The 25103-nt window shown below is 45.1% G+C and overlaps 1 protein-coding gene across 2 annotated transcripts in view; it reads right to left on the bottom strand.

Annotated features, from left to right (window-relative positions):
• Positions 1-6387: 6387 nt before the first annotated feature.
• The window catches only part of syt11a (synaptotagmin XIa), a 65828-nt gene continuing 47112 nt past the window's right edge, over positions 6388-25103 (bottom strand). For both annotated transcript variants that reach the window (XM_057354397.1, XM_057354398.1), the window contains exons 3-4: positions 9852-9972; positions 6388-9710 (exon numbers count right to left, since the gene is read on the bottom strand). In XM_057354397.1, the coding sequence (XP_057210380.1) occupies positions 9400-9710; positions 9852-9972 (432 nt within the window). In that variant the 3' untranslated portion in view covers positions 6388-9399. The remainder of the gene's footprint in view (positions 9711-9851; positions 9973-25103) is intronic.

Here is a 25103-nt window from a genome sequence, read left to right as displayed (position 1 = left end):
TCATTACTCTCTTCAACTCAAGACTAGACTGGTCCGTTACCGATACCGAACTGCTCGTCCGCCATTTCGGAGGGCAAAAGATTTTGACTTGCGTCTTATGCAGTGCTCACGGGCAATCGGCATCGTTCTGCCCCAAAGCATTCGATAGCAAAATTCCGCCCTCTGTCCAAGGTGCTGAATATCTTTTGCAAGGACCCCCACCCGAAATCAGTCTGCCCACGACGTTACAGGCCCACAACCCGGGAAAAGGCCCCTACCTGGAAAAAATTCTGAGCAAACACCCATCTACACCCATTAATGTTCCTGTGCTCTCAAGTTACCTTTCTTCTCACCCAGATCCATGTTTTGTGGATTATTTAATCACCGGACTGTCTCAAGGTTTTAGGGTCAGGGTCCTCTCCAATCTCACTACTTCTTTCGTCGCAAAAAATCTGCAATCAGCCTTATCAGAACCAGAAGTAGTATCAGCTCTGCTGGAGAAAGAAGTCAATAAAGGTTACGTAATCGGCCCCTTCGCTTCTCCTCCTTTTTCTCCATTTCACGTCAATTCGATTGGTATCGCCACTCGTAAATACTCCGGTAAAAAACGGCTCATATTCGACATGTCCTCTCCCCACTCTAAGACTACAGCAAGCATTAATGAAAACATTCCTTTAGAACCTTTTTCCCTGCATTATGCCTCTGTCGATAACGCTATCAAGCTAATTAAGTTAGCCGGGAAAGGTGCCTGGTTAGCTAAGGCAGACATTACAGATGCTTTCAAGAACATACCGCTTCACCCTTCAGAGTGGCCTCTTTTTGGAGTAAAATGGAATTCAAAATTTTACTTCGCCGTGAGGCTCACGTTCGGCTGCAGAAGCACATCTTCAATAGCCTTTCCGAAGCCCTGTGTTGGATCCTGCTGAATGTCTGTAAATTGCACCTCGTCTTACATTTACTCGACGACTTCTTGCTAATAGACTACCCTAAGTCACAAACCTCAATTCTCGGCACACTTAAACAGATCTTTAGCGATGTCAGCATTCCCCTATCGAAAGAAAAAACACTGGGTCCCTCTACCTCGCTAGAATTCCTAGGCATCGTACTCGATACCGTCAACATGCAAGCTTCTTTTCCAAGCGATAAGCTTCTAAGAATTCGGTCGTTCATGGAAACTTTTATCTCGCTACGAGTAGTATCCAAACGTGACATGCTCTCCCTACTCGGCCACTTAAACTTCGCTATGAGCATAATTCCCCAAGGTAGACCATTCATTTCCCGCCTGTTAACTTTGGCTCACTCAGTAACTAACTTGAGCGACTCGGTCCAACTAGACGAAGGATGCCTGTCCGACCTCAGATTTTGGACCTACTTATTAAACAGCTGGAATGGTATTTCCTTTTTCTACAATGACGTCTCAGAATCATCCCTAGAATTGCAGCTTTTTGCCGACGCCCCCTCCGTCGGCTTCGGGGGATTCTTTCAAGGCCAATGGTTCGCAGAGAAATGGCCAAACAAATTCCCCAAGCCAGCTTCAGGTACCGCTTCGTCCGCGCTCTACGAAATCTACCCCCTAGTGGTAGCTAGTGTTCTATGGAGTTCGGCGTGGTCTCGGAAACGCATTACGATGTTTTGTGATAACGAAGCAACAGTAGCCATCATAAACAAAGGAAGATCTCCCTGTCAGAAAATCATGCTCTTCCTGAGACATCTGATCTGGCAGTCAGTTCTTCACAATTTTATTATTACGGCAGCACATATTCCCGGCCACCGCAATGTCATAGCTGACGCGCTGTCTCGTTTTCGATTTCAGGCTTTCAGAATGCTATGCCCATCTGCCAACCCGGATCCAACATCCTGCCCCACTTTAGCGGACATAACACTAAATTAGATGATTTGCTTAACTCGGCCAGACAATACATCTCCAAAGGCATGGCTCCCTCCACACTCAATGCTTATACCTCCGCCTGGTCCTTGTTTACAATGTTTTGCTTTTCGTTTCAAATTCCCCTATTCCCGATCATGATCATGACGGTTTGTTCCTTTCTAGTTCACAATTATGAGAATCGCAATTTAAAATTATCTTCTATTCGTAGATTACTGGCAGGTATTCAATTTTACGCCAGGTACTTCAACCCTGATTATCCTAGTCTCTTCACCGTCCCAGCAATGCGCTTGCTACTTAAAGGTCTAGCTAAATCCTCCAGCAAACCAAAAGATGGACGCCTGCCCATCACATTATCCATTTTACATAGATTAATCATCTCAGTGCGTAATGGTCAGTTCTCCCAATATATTAACATCTTGCTAGAAGCCCTGTTTTTAATAGCTTTTTACAGATTCATGCGCCCAGGAGAATTTACATCAGAATCCAAACAATTCGATCCAACACGTGGTCTCTCTTTCTCCAACATCCGTTTCTCAAACAATTTCTTCACGCTTTTCCTCAAGCACTCTAAGAACGACAAACTAGGATCTGGTACCACCATAACAATTTCCAAAATTAGCAACAGCTTCTGTCCCTTTAACTCCACAATACAATATCTAAAAATTCGTCCTAAAACGCCCCAACACTTTCCCGTATTTATTTTGCCCAATGGCGCTCCAGTCACTAAAGCCTGGTTTAAAACTCACTTAGCTTCAGAGGTGGGTAGAGTAGCCAAAATCTTTACTCAAGTAAAAGTACAAGTAACTAGAGAAATTGTTACTCAAGTAAAAGTAAAAGTCACTATTTAAAAAATTACTTGAGTAAAAGTAAAAAAGTATGCAATGAAAAAACTACTCAAGTACCTAGTTACTTAGTTACTTTGTATCTGATTATATAGGCCTACTACATAAAATTAATATTAACGCCAATATTTTAATATTACATTTTAATCAATATTTTTAATTATCATAAGCAGATATCTTTTCAATATACAGTATAGAGAGACTAAAGAATAGACAAACACAGAAGAGACAAGCATTTCTGTAAATTTCATCTAGTCCTGATGTGAATGTAGTTTACACAACTTATTTAGAATAATAGACCATGTCAAACTAAAGCATGAACTAAACTCAGAGCATTTCCTAAGATGATCTAGAACATCTGCAGTGCTCTCTTAAATGAAATACACATTTTTAAACAAAGCTCATGTTTTCTCGTGTTGTGTCACGTGTGTGTTGTGAAACGCTCTTACTTGTAAACAAACAGTAAACAATGAACCACACGCCCAGTTTTCTTCCTTCTGTTCTTCAAATGTATATTTCTGCAAGCCCACGTCTCTGTGTCTGACAGGTAACGCGCATGTTGCTGTGTCTGACGAACAGGTCGCGCGGGTGCGCGCATATGGCGGGCATTTATCATTGCTGGCAAACAATATGACACATTTGCAGTTTTGATTGTATAGATATAGATTAATATCCACTTCATCCAACGCTCTTTGTGTTCTGCGTGTTCTTAAGTTTCGCGCTACGAGGAGTGAGTAATCCTGCTTCAGATGATTCAGATCGTGCTGCGAACTGAACAAATCATTTGAACTGATTCATTAGCCTATTCAAATGGTTTTGCCCATTGTTCAATTAATGCTTTCAAAAGAATCGACTCAAAAGAATCGATCACTCGGGAATGCCCGTAAAAAGAGACGACAACCTTGAAATAAACAACGCGTTTTAAAAAGCATATTTTAAAATAAAACGAAGGAACGTCACGCAATGTAAGTTATGTAACGAAGTAAAAGTACAGATTTTCTATTAGAAATTTACTCAAGTAAGAGTAAAAGTACACACTTTTAATTTTACTTAAAAAGTACATATTTTCCAAAATGTTACTCAAGTAAATGTAACGAAGGAAATGTAGCGCGTTACTACCCACCTCTGCTTAGCTTCCGTTTCCGCAAGCTGCGACCTATCTCCCCTGCTTTACACCGGACACTCCTTCAGGATTGGTGCAGCCACTACCGCAGCCGAATGTGGGGTTTCAACGGCAGCTATCAAGTTGGTGGGTAGATGGTCTTCCTCAGCTTTCGAATCATACATAAGACCCGACTCCAAAATCATCCTCGATGCCCAGCAAGCTCTATCAAGTATCAATCAAGGTATTATTAGTATTATTTTTTTTTCATGCATATACTGGTGGTGGTGTCTCGCTTATCATTTAATACTCTTCGATCACGTCTTAAATTAGGCCTATTGAGGCTCAGTCTCTGTCACGGCCTATCGGGATTCCGTCTCAACGTCGTGGCCTATCGATGCCCTGTCTCAACGTTGTGGCCTATCGAGGCTCCTGTCTCTATGTTGCGGCCTCTATAGGCCCTGTCTCAATGTTGTGGCCTATCAAGGCTGTGTCTCTAATGTCGTGGCCTATCGAAGCCTTGTCTCAATTTGTGGCCTATCGAGGCCAGTCTCAATGTTGTGGCCTATCGAGGCCCTGTCTCAATGTTGTGGCCTATCGAGGCTCGTCTCTAGTTGTGGCCTATCGAGGCCTTGTCTATGTCGAGGCCTATCGAGGCCCTTTTCAATTCTAACCTAGATGTCCGTGGCTATCTAGGGCTGTCACGATTATGAAATTTGGCTGACGATTAATTGTCTAATAAATCATTGCGATTATGAGATTAATTGTCTGTTTTAGAGCTTTGACTTTTAATTCTCACACATTTTTTATTCAGCTTTGAAACGACCATATTGTTCTGAATATAAAGACTATGTTCTTTTTTTGGAAATACATAGGAAAAAATTGGGTCATCATACTTGAGGTTTAGGCTTTTACCTGTCAATAATACATTCGCCAAATACTTGTAAATTAAGTAAATTGATCAGATCAGGAGTGAATTGAAGCCCCCATTAAAATGCTATCAGTCATAGAAAAGCTTCTAATCTGTTTTTTTCTCACTTGCAGACTACAATAAAAGTTTACTTCTATGTTAATGAGATTTTGGTAGACTGGTTTTCACACTGAAATAATATTAAATTGTACTGCAGGTTATTTTTATGGTATATGCTTTAGTTTTTTTTTAAAGTGATTGTGTTGTGGTGGTACATTTTACAAGTATTACCATGCTTTAGTTACAATATATACAATAAAATATACAATATGCAGATGCACTACAGCTCCCCCTAGTGTCTTCTATAGAGATGTGCAATAATTGCGATGATCTGAAACCATCGCGATGAGGTGAAACAATCGCGATGAGACAATTATTTAATAATCGTGACAGCCCTACTATCGAGGCCCTGTCTCAATGTTGTGGCCTATCGAGGCTTTCGTCTTAATGTTGTGGCCTATCGAGGCTTTCGTCTCAATGTTGTGGCCTATCGAGGCTTTCGTCTTAATGTTGTGGCCTATCGAGGCTTTCGTCTCAATGTTGTGGCCTATCGAGGCTCGTCTCCATGTCACGGCCTATCGAGGCCTCTGTTTAATGTCACGGCCTATCAAGGCCCGTCTCAATGTTGTGGCCTATCGAGGCTTGTCTCAACGTCGTGGCCTATCGAGGCCCATCTCAATGTCATGGCTTATTGAGGCCTCTGTTTTAATGTCACGGCCTATCGAGGCCCCGTCTCAACGTTGCGGACTATCGAGGCTTGTCTCAATGTTGTGGCCTATCAAGGCCCCGTCTCAATGTTGTGGCCTATCGAGGCTTGTCTCAATGTTGTGGCCTATCGAGGCTCGTCTTAAAGTCGTGGCCTATCGAGGCTTGTCCCTATGTCACGGCCTATCGAGGCTCTCATTCCATGCTGTGTCCTCTCACAGTTATAATCCCCAGGGATATTCCGAATAGTCCCCTACTAGTAACCATACCACCCTTTATGTCTTTCGCCCCCTCACAACCTCCCTCTTTCACAAAATGAAGGTTCACTAGAGTATGACGATATTACAAAGTTTCACTCACGGTTCGATGAATTTTACAATTGATGTCTTACTAACGATCTCATTCTTTATCTCGTTATTCAGGAACCTCAAGAAACTTCAACCGGTGGGTAGAATTTTCTTCCTTCAATTCTTTGGGGGCAGGCCCCGCTCCAGAGGCTAAGCCCTCTACAATTCTTAGGTTGGTTCCTGCCTTCATCATCAGGCAGGAAGTGCAGGAATTCTTTACCCTCTGGATGCAGGCTATGGACGGGGCCTACGCCAAAGAACTATATACTTCACCAGTTTCGACATTGTCGCTGACTAGTTGTCTAAATAAATGTTCATTGTCACATAATCTTGCCTTCCGAGTCTTTCTGGTAGAACTAAACTCTTCATATGGAAATAACTGAAAACATAATTATTATTTTTGTTATTATCATCTTGCTGAATATTTCCAAGACTCACGGTTTAAACATACAATCAGGATACTCTTCAGCATATGTCTTGCTTTGGCTCAATCTGACCCCAAACATAACATGAAGGATAAGGGATGGGTATAGGCACACAAAAACAAAATCAGATCTAGTGTATTAATTATATTTAATTTGCACGTCCATGTAAACAAATTCAACAGTACAAGTCAGCATTAGTGTAACATACTATAGTTAGCATAAGCTCAGTAGCTGTATGCTGATAACTTGCCCTCAAAAGCATTACAGGTCACACTTTATATTAGATGTCCCTGAATCACGTAGTGAAATAAGCAGTAATAAGCAAGCCATGTAAAGATGTTATAATACTGTGCTTACACTATACATAAATAACTTAGTTGTATATACAAATGTTGAAAAGCCAGGTAACGGCATAAAATCACACTACCGTTTTGGTCAACTAGTATTGTTTATCTTCTAGGTTTAGTGGGTTTAGGGACACCTAAAATAAAGCTTAATCACTATGTTTACTCCACCTTAACATCGCAGGATCCAAATGTATTATATTTATTAAAGGCATTTTTTTCTTTGTTTGCCTTTCAATTTATTTATACAACACACAACAGCAAAAACTGAAGGATTGTTGGACCAGTGGCAGAGAGAAAAAGAAGGGCAAATACACTAGCTCTCCGAAAGAGAAGGTTTACTCAAAATGAATGTATTTCCATTCCAGATAAAATAGTTAGATCCGAGAGAAGCAGAGAGCCACTGCCGACCTGTGCATTGGAACAAACACTCATTTACATTTGTTTATTTTCATTATTATGTTAGTTATTTATTTATTTAAAAAACAAGTGTTTTTATGCCCAGAAGATCCACAGAAGGTCAATATAACATCAGAAGATAAGGGCTTAAATAAAAGAAAACAGGCATTTTTATGTAGGTTGCACTGTAATCTGTTTTTTACAAAAAGAGTTTTTACTGTCATATAAACCACTAAAACTGTAATATATACACAAGTTTTGAAGCAGAAATGTGATACAATGCATGCAGGGTTTCAAACATTATTTCAAAAGTGGAAGAGTTCTGGTCTTATTTGCAAGCCTGGACTTGGGTGGCTATCTTGATGTTGTTTTTCTAATAAACAATAACTGATCTCATCACAGGGTCTTAATGACTCACAAAGTTTACTGAGATATTATTTTCAGTTGTAATTGTTACATTTCATTGCCTGTCAGTACAATTTTTCTCCCCTCACCCTCTATACTTTCTGCCTTATTAACTTTATTTGTGCTCATTCACACTGGGAATAGAATATGTGAATCTTCCTTAGAAGACTGCGGCAGTGAATGACTCTTTGAACTTGAAAACACATCCACACACATTGCATGCCTGTAAACATCCTCCCTGGGTCTGTCAATTACAGGTAATGTACACCAAAAATTATCCATTGGTTTGTTTCTCCACTTTGGTCATTTTGATACCTGCAACTAACTGATGATTACCAAAATCCTAACTTTGTTATGGTCAGTTGTTTTTTATCTATCTATTTATATATATATGTATATATTCATTTTGTTGAACACAAATCATAAAAATAAATACAATACTCTATGAAAGTGCAAATATTGTAATATGGGTCTGTAACTGCTTACTTCTTAGCAATATAATTTAATATTAATTAGAATCTAAATAAATCAATCAATTGGCTTTATGCCAAACAAGATATTGAAGGAAGTGAACATCTATTGAGGAGGTTGAACATCTGACTACAATTTCATTGCTTTTATACTGATGGCATCATTTGTATGTCAAAAGATGATATTTTTTGGTGCTATTCAATTTCAGAATGAAAATGGGAGAATAACCAATGTTTTATTATTATACATTATTAAGAATGCGTTGTTCAACCTTAAAAACCAGACATTCAGTGACAATAGAAACAATGGCGTTAGGTTAGGTACTGTACACCTATTATGAACAAATTTGCAGACAGTACTAATAATATCTGTCACATTTGGCTTTGACTGCAGTTGTTTCTCTCCAACTAAACCTGATTGTTTTTTCAACCAACCCTTCCCTGATCTCAGTGCTATGGTAACACAGCAACTGGGTAATTTTCTTTGCAGTAAAGTAGAAATGTGCATAGATATTGCAAATTAAAGTAATACAGTTTGATTTCATTTAGCAAATGGTTGTACAGGTCTTTATGATATTATGTTGAAATAAGATGTTAAAAAACATGTTACGGAAGTGCTTTGTCCAAGACATCAACTGTACACTAAAAGATAACCAAGAAATACAGCTACAAATAAATGAAGTAGCTAGAAATTCAAATTAGCAAGAGACCAGCTTAACTAAATAGAACATAGTTCTGTACAAATCCAATTTTAAGTCCAGAGCTGATGGCAGCTATTTTTAATTTTCTAAAAGGTTTGCCATTAACCACCAATGGTATAACTTACATTTAGAGTTTAAATTTACCTCAAATATTTCACATTTTCAGATCATTTTTAGTTCCAAATTCATTCAAATAACTAACAATAGAAATAAAACAAACCATTTTGCAAGACATAAACAAAACTTCTTGTTTCAGTTTTTTTCTATTTTCACATATAATGTTGTTTACATCTTCCAAAATATGAAAATCAATATTGCAACCTCGTGTTCTGTGATAAACATTCAAAGAAACCCCTTGATGATGTCTAGATTATATATTTTCCCATTTATCAAAACATTCTAAAAATTAAAGCTTGTCCAATCTAATTCTAAGCATGCAGCAAATTGAAGGTACTCTATGTATATTCTCAATATGGCGGGATACTGGTGAAAGGACTATGAGGATACTGTGGTATATGCTTTCATATGGGTATAATTATCATACAGTATGACACAAACTAATGAATCAGACCAACAAAAGACCAATGTGGTTAATGTCTGTTTTTTGTTTTTAATGATCAGTTTGACATTTTTGCTATTTGTTCATTAGAGAACCTTCTACGTGGTTCCGTAGAGCCTATGGTCTTTTTCACTATTGATATACTCACCCGCACATACACCTGTATATGTGGGGGGGGAGGGTTGTTAATTGGTTTTCTTATTATAGAGCAGGCAACATGAAGGGAGTGGAATAATATGTTTTCCCTTTTTGTTAGCCAATTGCTAGTACTCTGTAAGGTTATGCCACTTGGCAATCTGTCGTCGTGGGTTGTCGCAAACTTCCCTCCAGTGAGTGACCCCTGATGGAACAGGACTCTGACCACCCAAAACCAGGCGACCAACAACCTCATTCTTTGTAGTGCGGTCAAAATCAATGACCAGAAACTCCACAGAGATGTCCGGCATTAACTCAGCAGGGACATCGTAGATAAATGATTCATTGAAAACGGGATTGAGTGTGCATTTCTTCACATGTGTCTTCTTCTTGGCTATGCGCTTGCGGCCGTAGAAAACGTTCACTTTAACATATGGGTCTATAAGTGGAATAGAGAAAGAAAGACATTATTGTGAAGCATTACGGTGAGATCTGTTTTTGGTGTATGAAACTAGATTTATGACATTAAAACCTGATAGGCAGTCATCTTAATATTAATCTGGATGTGCTGTGTACTTACTGCCTGGTAGGTCAGTGATGTCCATGGTTGGCAGATGTTTGGCCTTCAGCACCACCACGTTAAGTCTGTGAGTAACAGGCTGGTATGACAGAGACACCAGCAATTCCCCGCGACTTTCACACTACAGAGAAACAGAACAGAAATTTAACACAAGAAAAAGGTGTTCAAATCTACAGATCCATCTGCTGATGGGCAATTTCGTGAAAGTGTCAACCATGAAAAAATCTAGTTTTTGAATGAATGAGTGAATGAGGCATTTATATAGCGCTTTTCTGTGTATTGCTGTAAACCCAAAGCGCTTTACAATCATATGAGGGGGTCTCTCCTCAACCACCACCAGTGTGCAGCATCCACCTGGATGATGCGACGTCAGCCACAGTACAACGGCACCAGTGCACTCACCACACACCAGCTATAGGTGGAGAGGAGAGAGAGAGTTTTTCCCAAAGGTTTTATAGTAACAGCACAGATATTAACATTTGGTGGTTCAAATATCCATGTGAGGTCTCTCTTCAAGTTTTTAAAGCATTAGTTTTATTTTTAGTGCATAATTTTTCATAGTCAGGTTAGTGCCATTTTCAGGATTGTCCCATCCATAACAGTACATATTCCTCATAAATGGGCACGTGACAATTAAAATAAAACAACTATTTCATGTTCTATGAAGAGGAATCCCTTCTGCCTTTCAGGTTTGTGCATTTTAATTCACATAAATTCTACAAAGTTTGTTGTCTCCCAAAAACCGTGTCCTTTTTTTGTCACATCCATAATGGATGTTTATTTTCCTTTTTAAAATAGAAAACTAGTCTGCATAAACTGATATTTTTCTATCTATCAACAAGGGTTTAGTAAAATATAAACAGATGGTTCAGTATACTGGTAACAATTACATTCGCTGAGTGTTTTTATGTCACATCCATAATGCAAAATGTCACATCCATAACGCTGGAATTGCCCTGATACAAATGGCGCTTTGGCACTGGACAGTTATAGATACTGTACTTATAGGAACCAGCCTCCAGGGTAGTCCCTCAAAAACTAAATTTTCCTTTGTACCATTATCTTGGCTGCATTGGCACAGGAACTCTGAAATGATGTAAGCTGGCCGAACGACGCCAACATAATTTAAGCAAGGCATTCAAAACGTAATTAAATGGGGGTGACAATATGCAGTACTATACATATCATCGAGGCTGAGAAAAGAACACAATAATGCAGACAAAGGCGTCAGCTTTCTATATGTTTATGTTTTTTAACACTTTAAAATGCTGTTCTGTGGCAGGCGATATGCCAATCATTGTACACTTACGTCACTGGCAGTTCCTATTGTACTGGGTTAGACCCTTTTCTCAAGTAGGAGCTAACGTAGGCTCAGGAAACAATACACAATTTTTAAAAAGTAATTCATTTTAAATCCCTAGGAGACCACAGACGTTGTTACAGAATCACCAGGTTCCCAACGCACTCTCCCACAACGATCACAATCACCAGATTACTACTCTCCGTCACCTGTCCCTCAGCTCCCCACTATATGAACTGCACTCAGTCTTTGTCTGGTCTCGTTGAACATACCACGCTACAGTGACTTTGTTCCTACTCACCCGACTACAAGTACCGCTCAAGAATAAGAATTTGTCATCCTCATCGTCTGGTAACCCACAAAGAAGGAAAGTTACTCACCTTCTCTTACCCAGTGACTGTCCAAGTGTATGTGTGGAGCTGCACTTTATATCATCAGCCATTGGATTGCTTACCTGCCTTTTGTTCAATAAATACTTACCTGTTTATATACTCAGTATCCGCTGGTCTGTGGTACCGTAACAGAAGACCAGACCAACACTGAACCATGAGCACTTCACCCACAGGAACTGGTCGATGGTCTCCGTGAGGCGCTCTTACGCACTCCCACTACATCAGTCACTGCACCGACTCAAGCTACCGTTGTCGCAGGTCCCATGGCTAACCCGGCGCTCTATTCTGGTCTGGTGAAGGAATGTAAAGGTTTCCTTCTTCAATGCTCTCTAATCTTCGAAATGCAACCTAACAGTTTTCCCACAGATTGAGGAAAGATAGCATTCATCGTTTCACTCCTCACGGGAAAAGCATTGCGGTGGGCTGAATCGATCTGGCATCAGAACGGCTCGTTTATGCAATCCATCACCGACTTCATGGAATACTTTCAGGGGTTTTTTGGAATACCCTCAGGCGATTCTATGGCCTGTGACTCTCTTTACCATCTTAAACAGGGAAAGATGTCAGCTGCGGATTACTCCTTGAAGTTTTGCACGCTAGAGGCTGCTAGCGGCTGGAATGAACGCGCCCTTCTGACCACCTACCTTGGTCTCAAATCGGAACTCCAGTTACAACTATCAGCATATGATGACACCATGGGTTTGGAGCGATTTATTCAACTGTCTATCCGAACGGAAAATCGTATGCAGGCCTGTTACGAGGGAATTAAAGGACCCCTCACATCACCTCTCCTCTGCCAGCCAGACCTGTCTTCTCCAGAACCAGAGGTTATGCAATTGGACACTACCCGCATTCTATTATCAGAACGTCAACGACGGCTGAACCAGGGGCTGTGTCTGTATTGTGCTTCTGCTGGGCATTCCATAAATGAATGTCCCATCCGCCCTCCAAGAGCCTTGGTGAGTACGGTTCAACCTGAATCTCACAAACATACTCCTCTAACCACAAAAGTGACACTCCATATATCTGATATCTCTTTTACAGTCACAGCCCTCATTGACTTTATCCCCGCCAAGCTCTGCTCCAACCTCCAAATCTGTAAGAAAGGGATCCCACAGAGTATCCAGGTCCAATCCGTAACAGGAAAACCACTTAACAGTGCATCCATCCATTACCGTACCCTCTTCATCACCCTGACAGTGGGCTTGCTACATCAAGAAGACATCAGTCTTTTGGTTCTGGAGAATTCTACAGTGGATATCATCCTAGGGTGACCGTGGTTGATACAACACCATCCAGAACTCTCTTGGGACACGGGAGAAGTGAATAAATGGGGAGATCACTGCTTCCCTTCATGCTTCCCTCAGTTACCCCTTCGCCGTCACAATGCTTCCACTGCCCTATCCATCTAATCCACTACCATAGAAAGCCCGAAGGTTGATGCACCTATCAACATCCCACAGGAATTCCAAGAGATCCCACAGTGGCTATCCCAAGAGATAGCCACAGTTACCACCTCATCAGCCATGAGACTGCGCGATTGATCTCCTGCCGGGTGAACCAGTGCCTAAAGGTAACATTTATCCACTCACTATCCTCGAACAGGAGGCCATGGAGAAGTACATCGAAGAGGCTTTACAACAAGGATACATCCGACCTTCGACTTCCCCTGCTGCATCTCCCTTCTTCTTGGCCAAGAAGGATGGCAGCCTCCGTTCATGTATCGATTATCGTGCCCTAAATAAAATCACCACCAAATTCCACTACCCCGTTCCTCTCGTACCGGCGGCCTTGGAACAACTTCGAGGAGCTCAAATCTTCACTAAACCTCTGAAGTGCATATAACCTTATCCGAATCCGAAGTGGAGACGAATGGAAAACAGCATTTGTGACCCCTACCGGCCATTTTGAATATTTAGTCATGCCGTACGGCCTAGTTAACGCCCCCTCCATCTTTCAAGATTTTATGCATTCCATCTTCAGAGACCTCCTTTACCACTCAGTATTAATTTACATCGACGACATCCTCATCTTCTCCAAAACCCTTGCAGCACACCATCATGTGAAGGAGGTTCTCAACCATCTCCGTAAACACCAGCTGTATCTCAAGGCTGAAAAGTGTGAGTTCCACCAATCTGACATACAATTCTTGGGTTACAACGTATCGCAAGGAGGTGTGAGTATGGACGATCGGAAGGTGGAGACCAATAAAGCCTGGCCAGTTCCCTCAACCGTAAAGGACTTGCAGAGATTTCTGGGGTTTGCAAATTTTTACCGCCGGTTCATTCATAACTACAGTTCCATTGCCCAACCTCATACAACTCTTCTCCGAGGAATACCGAAAACCCTGTCCTGGACTCCCGAAGTGGACCAAGCCTTCCAAGCACTCAAAACTTCTTTCTGTTCAGCACCCATCCTCGTTCATCCCGATCCAACAAAGCCCTTCACGGTTAAAGTGGATGCATCCCGATCCAGTGTCGGAGCCGTCCTTTCCCAGCAGCAAGGGAATCCCACCAAAACTTCATCCATGCACCTTCTATTCGCACAAGTTCAGCCCGGCGGAGGTTAACTACGACATAGGTAATTGAGAGCTACTCGCAATCAAGCTGGCTCTTGAAGAATGGAGACATTGGCTTGACGGCGTGAGACATCCCTTCACGGTGTTCACAGATCACAAAAATCTACAGTACCTCCGTGAAGCAAAACGACTCAATCCACATCAAGCACGCTGGGTGCTCTTTTTCACAAGGTTCAACTTTACTATCACCTACCGTCAAGGAGACAAGAACCATAAAGCTGATGCCCTCTCCCGTCTATACTCATCCGACGAAGAAATCAAATCTCAGGAAAACATACTGCCAGATACTCTCTTTGTTAATCCCATTCAATGGAGTATAGAAGACACGATTCCAGACACATCCCAAGATGCTCCGCCGGGCTGTCCACCTAACCACAAGTACGTACCTCGAACTCACCGGACACCGCTCATTACCCAGGCACATACTTCGGCAGGCATTGGTCACCCCGGCGTAAATCAAACCCTCTCACTGTGAAACACCGCTTCTGGTGGCCCAACATGGCTCAGGATGAAAGACGTTCGTGAGTGGGTGCAAGGAATGTGCCATTTAAAAAAAACCCAGTCGACTCCCATCCGGGAAACTTTGTCCTCTCCCCATCCCAAACCGCCCATGGTCACATCTGGGAGTGGACTTCGCAACGGATCACGGGGCAATACATGTATCTTCATCATCGTCGACCATTTCTCCAAATCCATCCACCTAATAACACTCAAGGGGGTACCTACCGCCATGCAAAGCGCAGAACTCCTCTTCCAACATGTCTTTCGTTACTTTGGCATCCCCGAAGACATCGTATCTGACCGAGGTCCCCAGTTCATTTCGCGAGTATGGAAATCCTTTTTCAAACTCCTAGAGGTAACCGTAAGCCTTTCCTCAGGCTATCACCCTCAGACCAATGGACAAACAGAAGGGAAGATTCAGGATGTGAGCCGTTTTCTCTGAACCTTCTGTCACAGCCACCAGATCTCCTGGAGCCAATTACTCCCTTGGGCCGAGTACGCACAAAATTCGCTCCGTCAGCAAGCAACAGGTCTAACCCCATTCCAGTGCGTACTCGGCTATCAGCCTCCCATATTTCCCTGGACGGAAGAACCATCGGAGGTACCATCAGTTCAACATTGGTTCCAGGAGAGTGAGAGGGTCTGGCACTCAGCCCATCATCACCTGCAGGGGGCGGTAAGGCGACAGAGGCGGACCGCTGATGCTCATCATTCTGAGACACCAACTTACCTCGTGGGACAAAAGGTTTGGTTGTCCATTAAGAACATTCGACTTCGCCTTCACTGCAAGAAGCTGAGTTCCAGATACATCGGACCATTCAAGATCATCAAGGAGATCAATCCAGTAGCCTTCGAGTTACAACTCCCTCAGCACTACCGCATTCATCCCGTCTTCCATGTTTCACAATTAAAACCATATAACTCACCCATCTCTCCCTCTCTCTCCACAGAACCTGGTGAGGAAGAAGTGCCCCCCTGGAAGAGACTGGAGAGGTCTACACAGTTCGGGAGATCCTGGACTCTAGACGTCGAGGTGGTCATCTAGACTATCTTGGCTTATCTTATCTTCGGGCACGAGGAACGATCCTGGGTCCCAAGAGAAGATATCCTTGACCCAGAACTACTTACCAACTTCCACAATACCCACCCAGAGAAACCCGCACCCCGAGGCAGAGGTCGACCACCTCGGCGTCGAAGGTCCCACCGGCCCTCAGGAGCGGACCGTGAAGGGGAGGGTACTGTTACAGAATCACCAGGTTCCCAACGCACTCTCCCACAAAGATCACAATCACCAGATTACTAATCACCTGTCCCTCATCACCGCTCCTCACTATAAGAACTGGACTCAGTCTTTGTCTGGTCTCATTGAACATACCACGCTACAGTGACTTTGTTCCTACTCACCCGACTACACATACCTCTCAAGAATAAGAATTTGTCATCCTCATCGTCTGGTAACCTACAAAAAAGGAAAGTTACTCACCTTCTCTTACTCAGTGACTGTCCAAGTGTATGTGTGGAGCTGCACCTTATATCATCAGCCATTGGATTACTTGACTACCTTTTGTTCAATAAATACTTGAATACCTGTTTATATACTCAGTCTCCGCTGGTCTGTGGTACTGTAGCAGACGTAAGGACAGTTGTGTTTTTGTCATTATACTCCACCTAACGCACAAATGAGATGTTTACACCAGACCGCAAGAACACACACCTACTGACTGTGGTAACAATTTCACAGTTCTCAACTAAACATTGATCAAACGTGACTTTAAAAGAGAAACAAATATGGAGGAAACTCAAAAAGCACAGTATTAACATTACAGAACATAATAAAGGTAATAGTACGTGGCCGTTACACCTCAGGTGTGCATTAACTTTCGAATAATTGAACAGGCCAGAGTCAATTATTCCGCTTATACCATGGTTACCACACCACAGTACATTGTTCAAATGTTTAATTTCAACGTTTGTCATGTTATCGACTTTAAAATGCTGTTGATGGTAGGACTACTTTCTTGCACATCTCATTTCAAGCGTCTGTTAGAGCAAATGGACTCGGAGGTTTGAGCCACTGCTACCGTGCTACATGGTGTGTGTGTGTGTGTGTGTGTGTATGAGTGCAAGAGATTGCGCGCACACCTGCGTGTTTGCAGTAATGTGACATAAAAGTCAGTGATAATAATATTATTCCTCTTATTGTTTGTATCACCAGCAGTAAAAAAAACAAAACAAGCAAACCTTTGAAAGAGTAGGTCTATCAAAATATATTTGTTATCAGTTATAAGCAGCATGAAGAGGAAAACGAACCAGTAGGCTATCAGTTTTTATTAATTCATTTTGTTTTGCTATTTAGTTATTTTATTTATTCGATTTCAGAGTATATGTATTTCTATATTGTTTTTGAAATGTTTTGTTTATTGAAACGAAACTGTACACGCGTTTCCATTAACAGTAAAGTTTGACATTATAAACATCAGATCAAGAGCAGGGTGCTGTGTGAGGTTATTTACATTTACATTTAGTCATTTAGCAGACGCTTTCATCCAAAGCGATTTACAGATGAGGGAAACAATGGAAGCCTACAGGCCTAGAGATTACAGTACCTCCCTCTCCCAATCCTTATCTTCTCTAGTTCCCATCATGGGCATCACTAGCACTATTTATTCGGGGCTCTAGCCTCGGTTCCCTGATGGAGGGAACGAGACGTTGTGTCGAACCGACAGATGGGGTTCGTCCCTGAGAACCAATCGCTTCCGACTTAGAAAAGGCTTAGAAAAATGAAAATTGGCGAATGAAATTTGCATGCCAGACTCCGCCCCCGGATATCCGGGTATAAAAGGGAGACGGCATGCCTCATTCATTCACCTTAGTTCTGAGGAGCCTGAGACCTCTCACGACTGCTGCAGAGGACAGCACGTGTTGTGGCAAGAGGACACAACATCTCATTCCCTCCATCAGGGAACCGAGGTTACAAACGTAACCGAGACGTTCCCTTTCTGTCGGTCTCTCGATGTTGTGTCGAACCGACAGATGGGGTTCCAATGGAAAAAGCCATAACACAGTGCCCTGTCACAATCTCAACGAAGCGACGGTGACTGGCCTGGGCGTGTCAGCCGTGAGCGCTACCGCGAAATTGTAACCTACCAGTGGGTAGGTAGGGGGTCCCAGAGCTTTCTTGAAAGGTGGGAAGGCCCCTACCTTCGGCCTCACAGGCGGCGGCCTTGTTTCTCTAACAGCGAGAAGCCGCCCGGAACCGTAAGGCCACTGGGTAAGCGCTACTTTCTCAAGTGGGGGCTGCGCTACAGAGACTACATCCTACCGCAGGGAGGAGTCTAGTGGAGATACCAACATGGTCTCACCGATGGGGGAGAACTCATGGGAAGAAAGAGCGGTTGAAGAGAAAACCGCGAGGTGGAGGTCCACCTAAGGAGGTCATGGGTTACCAAGGTGGGAACCAGCATGAAGATACATCAGACGGAACCGCCCTACTGGGGGGTTGCAACGTCTGGTAGCACTAGGTCCGGTTAGAGCTATGTTGCGAATAACTCCGGAGATACCCGGCCTAAGCGGCAGGGCTGCTCTGCCCAGCCCGCCCGCAGGTGGTGCTTGCTAGTGATGGATGGAGTGCCTGTTCTTCACCCAGTGGGGGAAGAAGGGAGGCTAGTAGTACGCTGACCCCCTTAGGAGAAAGGGGGGGTACTGTCATAGGCGTACACCCTACCGGCCGCCGGTCTTGCCTAATGCCTGCAAGACTCAAGCCGATACCGGTTTTACGCGGAGGCTGTAGAACCTCACGAAGGTGATGGGTGTAGCCCAACCCGCAGCTCTGCAGATGTCTGCCAGAGAGGTGCCTCGAGCCAGTGCCCACGAGGAGGCTGTACTCCGTGTGGAGAGAGCTCTCACCCAGTGGGCATAGGCGATCTTAGGACAGGTACGCCAAAGTGACGGCGTCCATGATCCAGTGCACTAATCTCTGTTTGAGACAGCCCTCCCTGCTGATCTCCAAAACAGACAAAGAGCTGCTCAGAGCTTCTGCGGCTCTGCGTGCGGTCCAAGCAGAAGCGCAATGCGCGTACTGGACACAACACGGATGGGGTTGGGTCTTCCTCCCCGGTGGGGAGTGCCTGTAAGTTCACCACCTGGTGTCTCGGGGGAGTGGTGGGAACTTTGGGCACGTAGCCGGGCCGGGGTCTCAAGATAGCGTGAGAATGACCGGGCCCGAGTTCTAGGCAATCTGTGGACACAGAGAATGCTTGTAGGTCCGCTACCCTCTTGAGCGTCCTCCCGAGAGCCGTCTTCATCGAAAGTGAGAAAGAGCGGCATCTCCGAGGGGGCTCCAGGACCGCATCAAGGTCGTAAGAGGGTACGGAGTGTGGATGAGGTGGTAGCCTTCCCATGCCCCTTAGGAACCAAATGATCAGGTTGTGCTGTCCTAGAGACTACCAGCAACTGGGCCGTGATGAGCGGCAACAGCGGCTACATACACGTTTAGTGTGGAAGGGGAGAGATTATTCTCGAGTCTCTGGGAGGACCGCACCCACTTGATCAAGCAACTCCGCGGGTCTTCTCTTCAAGAAGAGCACTAGGATGAGAAGAGGCACCACTATAGGTGTATAGTCGCCTAGTGGCCAGGGCCCTAGCCTGAGAAGTGGTCTTAACCGCCGCAGGGGTTAGGCCACTCAGGATCTCCTCGTTCCGTCCAGGGGCCAGACATGGAGGTTCCAGAGGTCTAGCCCATGATGCCATAACATGCCCTTCCCCTGGGAAAGCAGGTCCTTCGTCAGGGGAATCGGCCAAGAGGGAGCTGTCGTCAAGAGCATTAGCTCCGAGAACCAAGTCCGGTTGGGCCAGTATGGCGCAACTAGTACACTTGATGCTCCTCTCCCTGACCTTGCACAGGGTCTGTGCAATGAGGCTCACTGGGGGAAAGACGTACTTCCGCTTGTCCCACGGCCAGCTGTGCGCTAGAGCATCCGTGCCGAGGCAGGGAGTACCTTAGCGGGAAATGGGTGGTGTCCAGGGAGGCGAAGGGGTCTACCTGAGCCCGCCCGGACTGTACCCAATGAGCTGGCTGCGCGGGGGTGGAGTCGCCACTCTCCGCGAGGCGTCAACTGACGAGAGAGCGCATCGGCTGTCTGGTTCAGGTCGCCTGGGATATGTGTGGCTCGCAGGGATCTGCTCACCTGCGGACTCCACAGGAGGAGGCGTCGGGCGAGTCGTGTTAGCTGCCGTAAGCGAACGCCACCCTGGCGGTTAAAAACGCTACGGCAGTTGTGCTGTCCGACCGGACCAGCACGTGCTTGTTCTGCACGAGAGGTTGTAACCCCTTCAGTGCGGGTAGCACATCCAACAACTCTAGGCAGTTGATATGCCTGCGCAGGCGGGGGCCCGTCCATCGCCCCGACACTGCGTGCCCGTTGCACACGGCACCCCAACCCTGCAGGGAGGCGTCTGTCGTCACCACGACGCGCCTCGTGACCTGCCCGAGAGGGATCCCCGTCCGTAGAAAGGTCATTGAAGACCAAGGGGTTAGGGTGCGTCGGCAGAAAAGCGTAATCACCATCCGCCTGCTGCCGGTGTGCCACGCTCTCCAGGGAACTCGACTCTGTAGCCAGTGTTGGAGCGGTCTCATGTGCATCAACCCAAGGGATATCACCACCGTCGAGGATGCCATGTGCCCAGGAGCCTCTTCCCGCTGACTGCTTGAACCCAAGCAGTTCAACACTGACTGAGCGCAGTCGCGCTGAAATGGAGACAGAGTTGAGTTCCATACCAAAAAAGAGGATGCTCCGCAAAGAGGAGAGCTAGCTCTTTTTCGGTTGACCTGTGGTCCCAATCGATCTAGGTGCCGAAGCACTAGGTCCCTGTGTGTGCATAACAGATCTCACGAGTGTGTCAAATGAGCCAGTCGTCGAGATAGTTTAGTACCCGCACACCTCTCTCCCTGAGGGGAGTGAGGGCGGCTTCCACGATCTTCGTGAAGACTCGTGGGGACAGACCGAAGGGGAGGACTCTGTACTAATATGCCTGACCCTTGAAAACGAACCGTAGGAACGGGCGATGACGAGGGAGAATTGAGACATGAGAGTAAGCGTCCTTCAGGTCGATTGCCATGAATCCATCTTGACATCTGATAGATGCCAGGATGCGCTTCTGCGTGAGCATCCTGAACGGCAGCTTGAGTAGGTGCCTGTTCAGGGTACGCAGATCTAGCGACCCTCGCTCTTTTGGGGACGATGAAGTACGGGCTGTAAAACCCGTTGAACATCTCGGCTAGAGGGACGAGCACGATCACTTCCTCACCAGAGGGGTGGCGACCTCGGCCCGAAGCACCGGGCATTCCTGCCTCTGCTGAGGTTAAGAGGATGCCCCGAAATTTGGGCGGGCGTCCGGGGAGTTGGATCGCGTAGCCGAGACGGACCGTATCCCGTAGTCACCGTGACGGTTTGGGAAGCTCTTGTCAGGCTCCCAGGGACTGACAGGGAGGCTAGGGGTACATTCTGCTTCATCGGCCTCCCGGGGGTGGTTCGATGGCTGGCAGTGCGGATCCCTCGCCGTGGGGGGGACCCCCGGAGAGGAGATCAACTCTGCAGTTTTACCTGCCTGGCGATGATGTCTGATGATTATCCTCGACATTGGGTCTTGCCACAACGTCGAGTTGCCGAAAACCGTCGTGTAGAGGGTGAGAGCAGCTGTGATAATACCCAGACGATGATGTGGCACAAGGCACCGTCGATTGAGAGTGCTTAGGCTGCTGATTATCCTCGACATTGGGTCTTGCCATGACACAACGTCGAGTTGCCGAACACCGTCGTGTAGAGGGTGAGAGCGGCTGTGATAAACGCCCAGAGAGGGAGAAAACTTTTAGAATGGGCTGTTGGGAAGGGGCAGGAACCGTCCCGGATCGACCACCAGAAATAGAATGGCTGGGGTCGGGCCCGAAGGTATTCTCGATCTCCCTGGGGTCTTCCCATGAGGGCCGCTTTGGCTTTTGCCGCGGCTGCTGACGGGGTGGTGGTCTCCTCTTTGATGTCTCGAAGAGGACCAGGGCTGCTGGGAAGCAGACGGTGCACGGGATCTCGGCGGCCAGAGGGCGGTCGAGTCGCGGCTGGGGAGGACATACTTGATATCCTCTGTCTGCTCCCTAACTGTCGAACTCGACAGTATCACCAAACAGCCCCCCCTCGCAAACAGCGAGATGGGTGCATCGAGAAAGCGGACTTTCTCAGTATTACTCACCTGTGCAAGGTTCAGCCAGAGGTGTCTCTCCTGGACCACAAGTGTGGACATCGCCCGACCCAGGGCCCGCGCGATCACCTTGGTCGCCCGAGAGCCGCGGAGTTCCTGTATAAGCGCTGGGTCGGTCTTACCCTCGTGGAGCTCTCTCCGCGCATTGGCCTGCAGGAAGGCCATAGCGTGGAGAGAGGGGACAGCTTAGCCCGCAGAAGAGTAAGCTCTCGACACCTCAGATGCCGAAAAGCCTACGTGCTTTGGACGGGTGTCTAGGTCGAGCCCCTGGGGGACATCGACGTATCCTCTAGCTGCCCCACCATCGAGGGAAGAAAGGGTGATGGAACTAGTTGACGTGTACGCGCCGAAGGGGGCGTTCCAGGTCGTACTAGGTTCCTCATGCACTTCCGGGGGAACACGGCACTGGGGGCGAGTGCGGCTTGGAGCCGCTCTCAAGCCCGATGTACCGTGTATCCAGCCGCGAGCGTTGAGAGAGGCAGTGCAGTGCACCGCAACCCAATGCCGGCGGCCCGGGAAAGCATGGCTGACATTTCGACGTCCGCTTCTTCCTGATCTCGACCCCCCGAGTCTGATGCCAGTAAGTCACCCTCCGATGCTGCAACAGACATCTCATCATCACGTACCGTAGCAAGACGAGGTGCGAACGGTCCGCGAGCCAGTGGCTGACGGATTAGCGCTCACAATAATCCTCATATCACCCTTGCTGCTCGCCGTAGCGGGCGGCAGGGCCGTAGTCCTGCTGTCACGGAACGGGAAGCAGACGAGGTGGTGGCTGAGTCCCGTGGGAACACAGCCACCCGTGACGCAATGTCTGAATCGTCAACCGCCCGCAGTGCGGGCAGGACGTATCCACAACATCTGCCCCAGCGTACTGGAAGCAGACATCGTGTCCGTCCCCCTCCTCGATGAGTGTGTTGCACCCACGAGAACAGCGGGACATGCCACGCTGGAGAAATTTGCTCTTTTAGAGAAAAAAACTCGAACACTTCTGGAACCGCCGAGACTCCCAGGGGAAGTCGCTGCAGGAAGGGACAGTCCGCTGCACCACGTCGTAGAGCCGGCAGTCTTGTAGCGAAGTCTGTTGATCATGAGCGAAGGCTCCGAAGAACAAAAGGTGAATGAATGAGGCACGCCGTCTCCCTTTTATACCCGGATATCCGGGGGCGGAGTCCTGCATGCAAATTTCATTCGCCAATTTTCATTGGCCTTTTCTAAGAAGTCGGAAGCGATTGGTTCTCAGGGACGAACCCCATCTGTCGGTTCGACACAACGTCGAGAGACCGACAGAAAGGGAACTCTGGATTATCACAACAAGCCCACACAGTTTTTCATGATTCTGCTATTGCGGCATTATCTTAATCAAAATCAATGCAAAGATAGCAAAAATGAATTTGATCAATTTGTGATGCAATATTTTTAAGAGGATAATGCACAGATGTTGCCTGTCGCTCATGTGAGGTTAGTGAGTGGTCTGTGTGAACCTTTCTTACCTGGCTGCTGCCTCACATAAGTGCCAAGGACCGGGCGAAGAAATAATATCCTTATATATGACAGCGTAGTGGAGCAATACTGTTTTGTATTCCTTGTAAAAAACATAATCCTTGAGCAAATGCTTCCAGTCAACGTCCGAATCTTGTCTTTCAGGCTTATTGCTTGAATGGTAAAATACTCATATAATTATGTCAAAATGTCCGTCGAGTTTTTTTTAAACACAATCGGGTATGAAGTAAACAAACAGTTTTTGGGAGAAACTTTTTGGGACGTGTATCACTGGATCCGCGCTTAGTCTTAAAGTGCCAGCAGCTCAGTCACACCAGCAGTTATTAGGCCACTGGCTGTTTGTGTTTACTTAAAAGTTTACTTCAAAACCTTTCATTTTTTACTTATATTAGGTTAAGCATGATCAATTATAGTTATTAAGTATTTATATTCATATAAATACTTTAAGTATTTAAGTAATTAAAGTTGTAAAAAACATCACAAATATTTACACAATTTACAAACAAGGAAAAATCCTCAAGGAACTGACTGTTAATTTCATTTATTATTATCGCCCAGCTCATAAACGTGAAAGCACTAAAGCTTTACAAACATTACCATATGCTTTTTTTGCTCAAGTCTAATCTCGAAGATACTCTGATGATTCCACCATCAAAAAAATGAACAGGAAAAATACATGGATAAAAGAATCATAAAGAACTTTGAAAAGTCCTCAAGAGAATGAAGTACAGTGTACATACGTAGCTAGACATATATAACAATGGGTCAGATGTATAAAGTTACATATGATTATTTTGTGTTTGATAATACATTGCATAAATGTGTTCATGCAAAGCATATTTTCCTTGAGAAGAATAGACTTAAATTTATGTGATTATTTTGTGCTTGCTAATAAACTATATCGCATAAAAAAGTTCATGCAAAGCATATGAAAAAAATACCCCTCACAACCTAATCCAAATTCCCTACATTAGCCCCTAATGTTTTAGGCTCAGCCCGATGGTTTTATATCCTAGATACGCCCCTGGTTCCCATTATCCCTTCTCACATTTTCGCCTTATCTGAAAGTCATTTTTGTTAACGAGGCTTCTTTTCCCCACACCTACAGTACACACTGTTCATTCTCTTGAATCATTTTAATGTCTAAGAGAATGTACAACCTTCAGAGTATAAAAAAACATGCTGCTCCTGCCTAAATCCACTCACTTTTCATGATCACTCATCTCTCTCTACCCCTCTATATTCAACTCACTCCATCTGTTTCCTGAGCTTATTCTCCTTCCTTCTATCCATCTCTCTCATACCCCTCTCTGTCTCTCTCCATCAGCCATACTAAATCCTCTCTTTCCCTCCCCCTCCTCTTTCTTTCTTTCTCTGCTGGATCGATTGTCCACTTTTCCTTGCCAACACCCTAATGCTCCTATCAAGCAGCTAGAGTAATAGCAACTATTCAATTTAAGACACTCTCTTAAACCAGACAGGAAGTTTTCTGAGTTCAACAAGCTTACTGTGCATATTTTGAGTACTAATTTACAAAGCTGCATTTACACAACTAAGAGCACTTTTTCAAAGGCTTACAGTATTTACCTCTGCTGTTGCTCCTGAAGATTTACTGCTGCTAAAGAAAATGAGATTATGAGCATTGCTTTTCATGCTATTGTTCCAGTTTTGATCTAAGCAAATATATCAGTGCATTAGGCAATGATTACTTGTTATGCAACAACAGT

This window comes from Triplophysa rosa, linkage group LG16 (assembly GCF_024868665.1).
Source record: "Triplophysa rosa linkage group LG16, Trosa_1v2, whole genome shotgun sequence".
Lineage (NCBI taxonomy): Eukaryota > Metazoa > Chordata > Actinopteri > Cypriniformes > Nemacheilidae > Triplophysa > Triplophysa rosa.
This window is presented reverse-complemented; position numbering and strand designations above follow the sequence as displayed.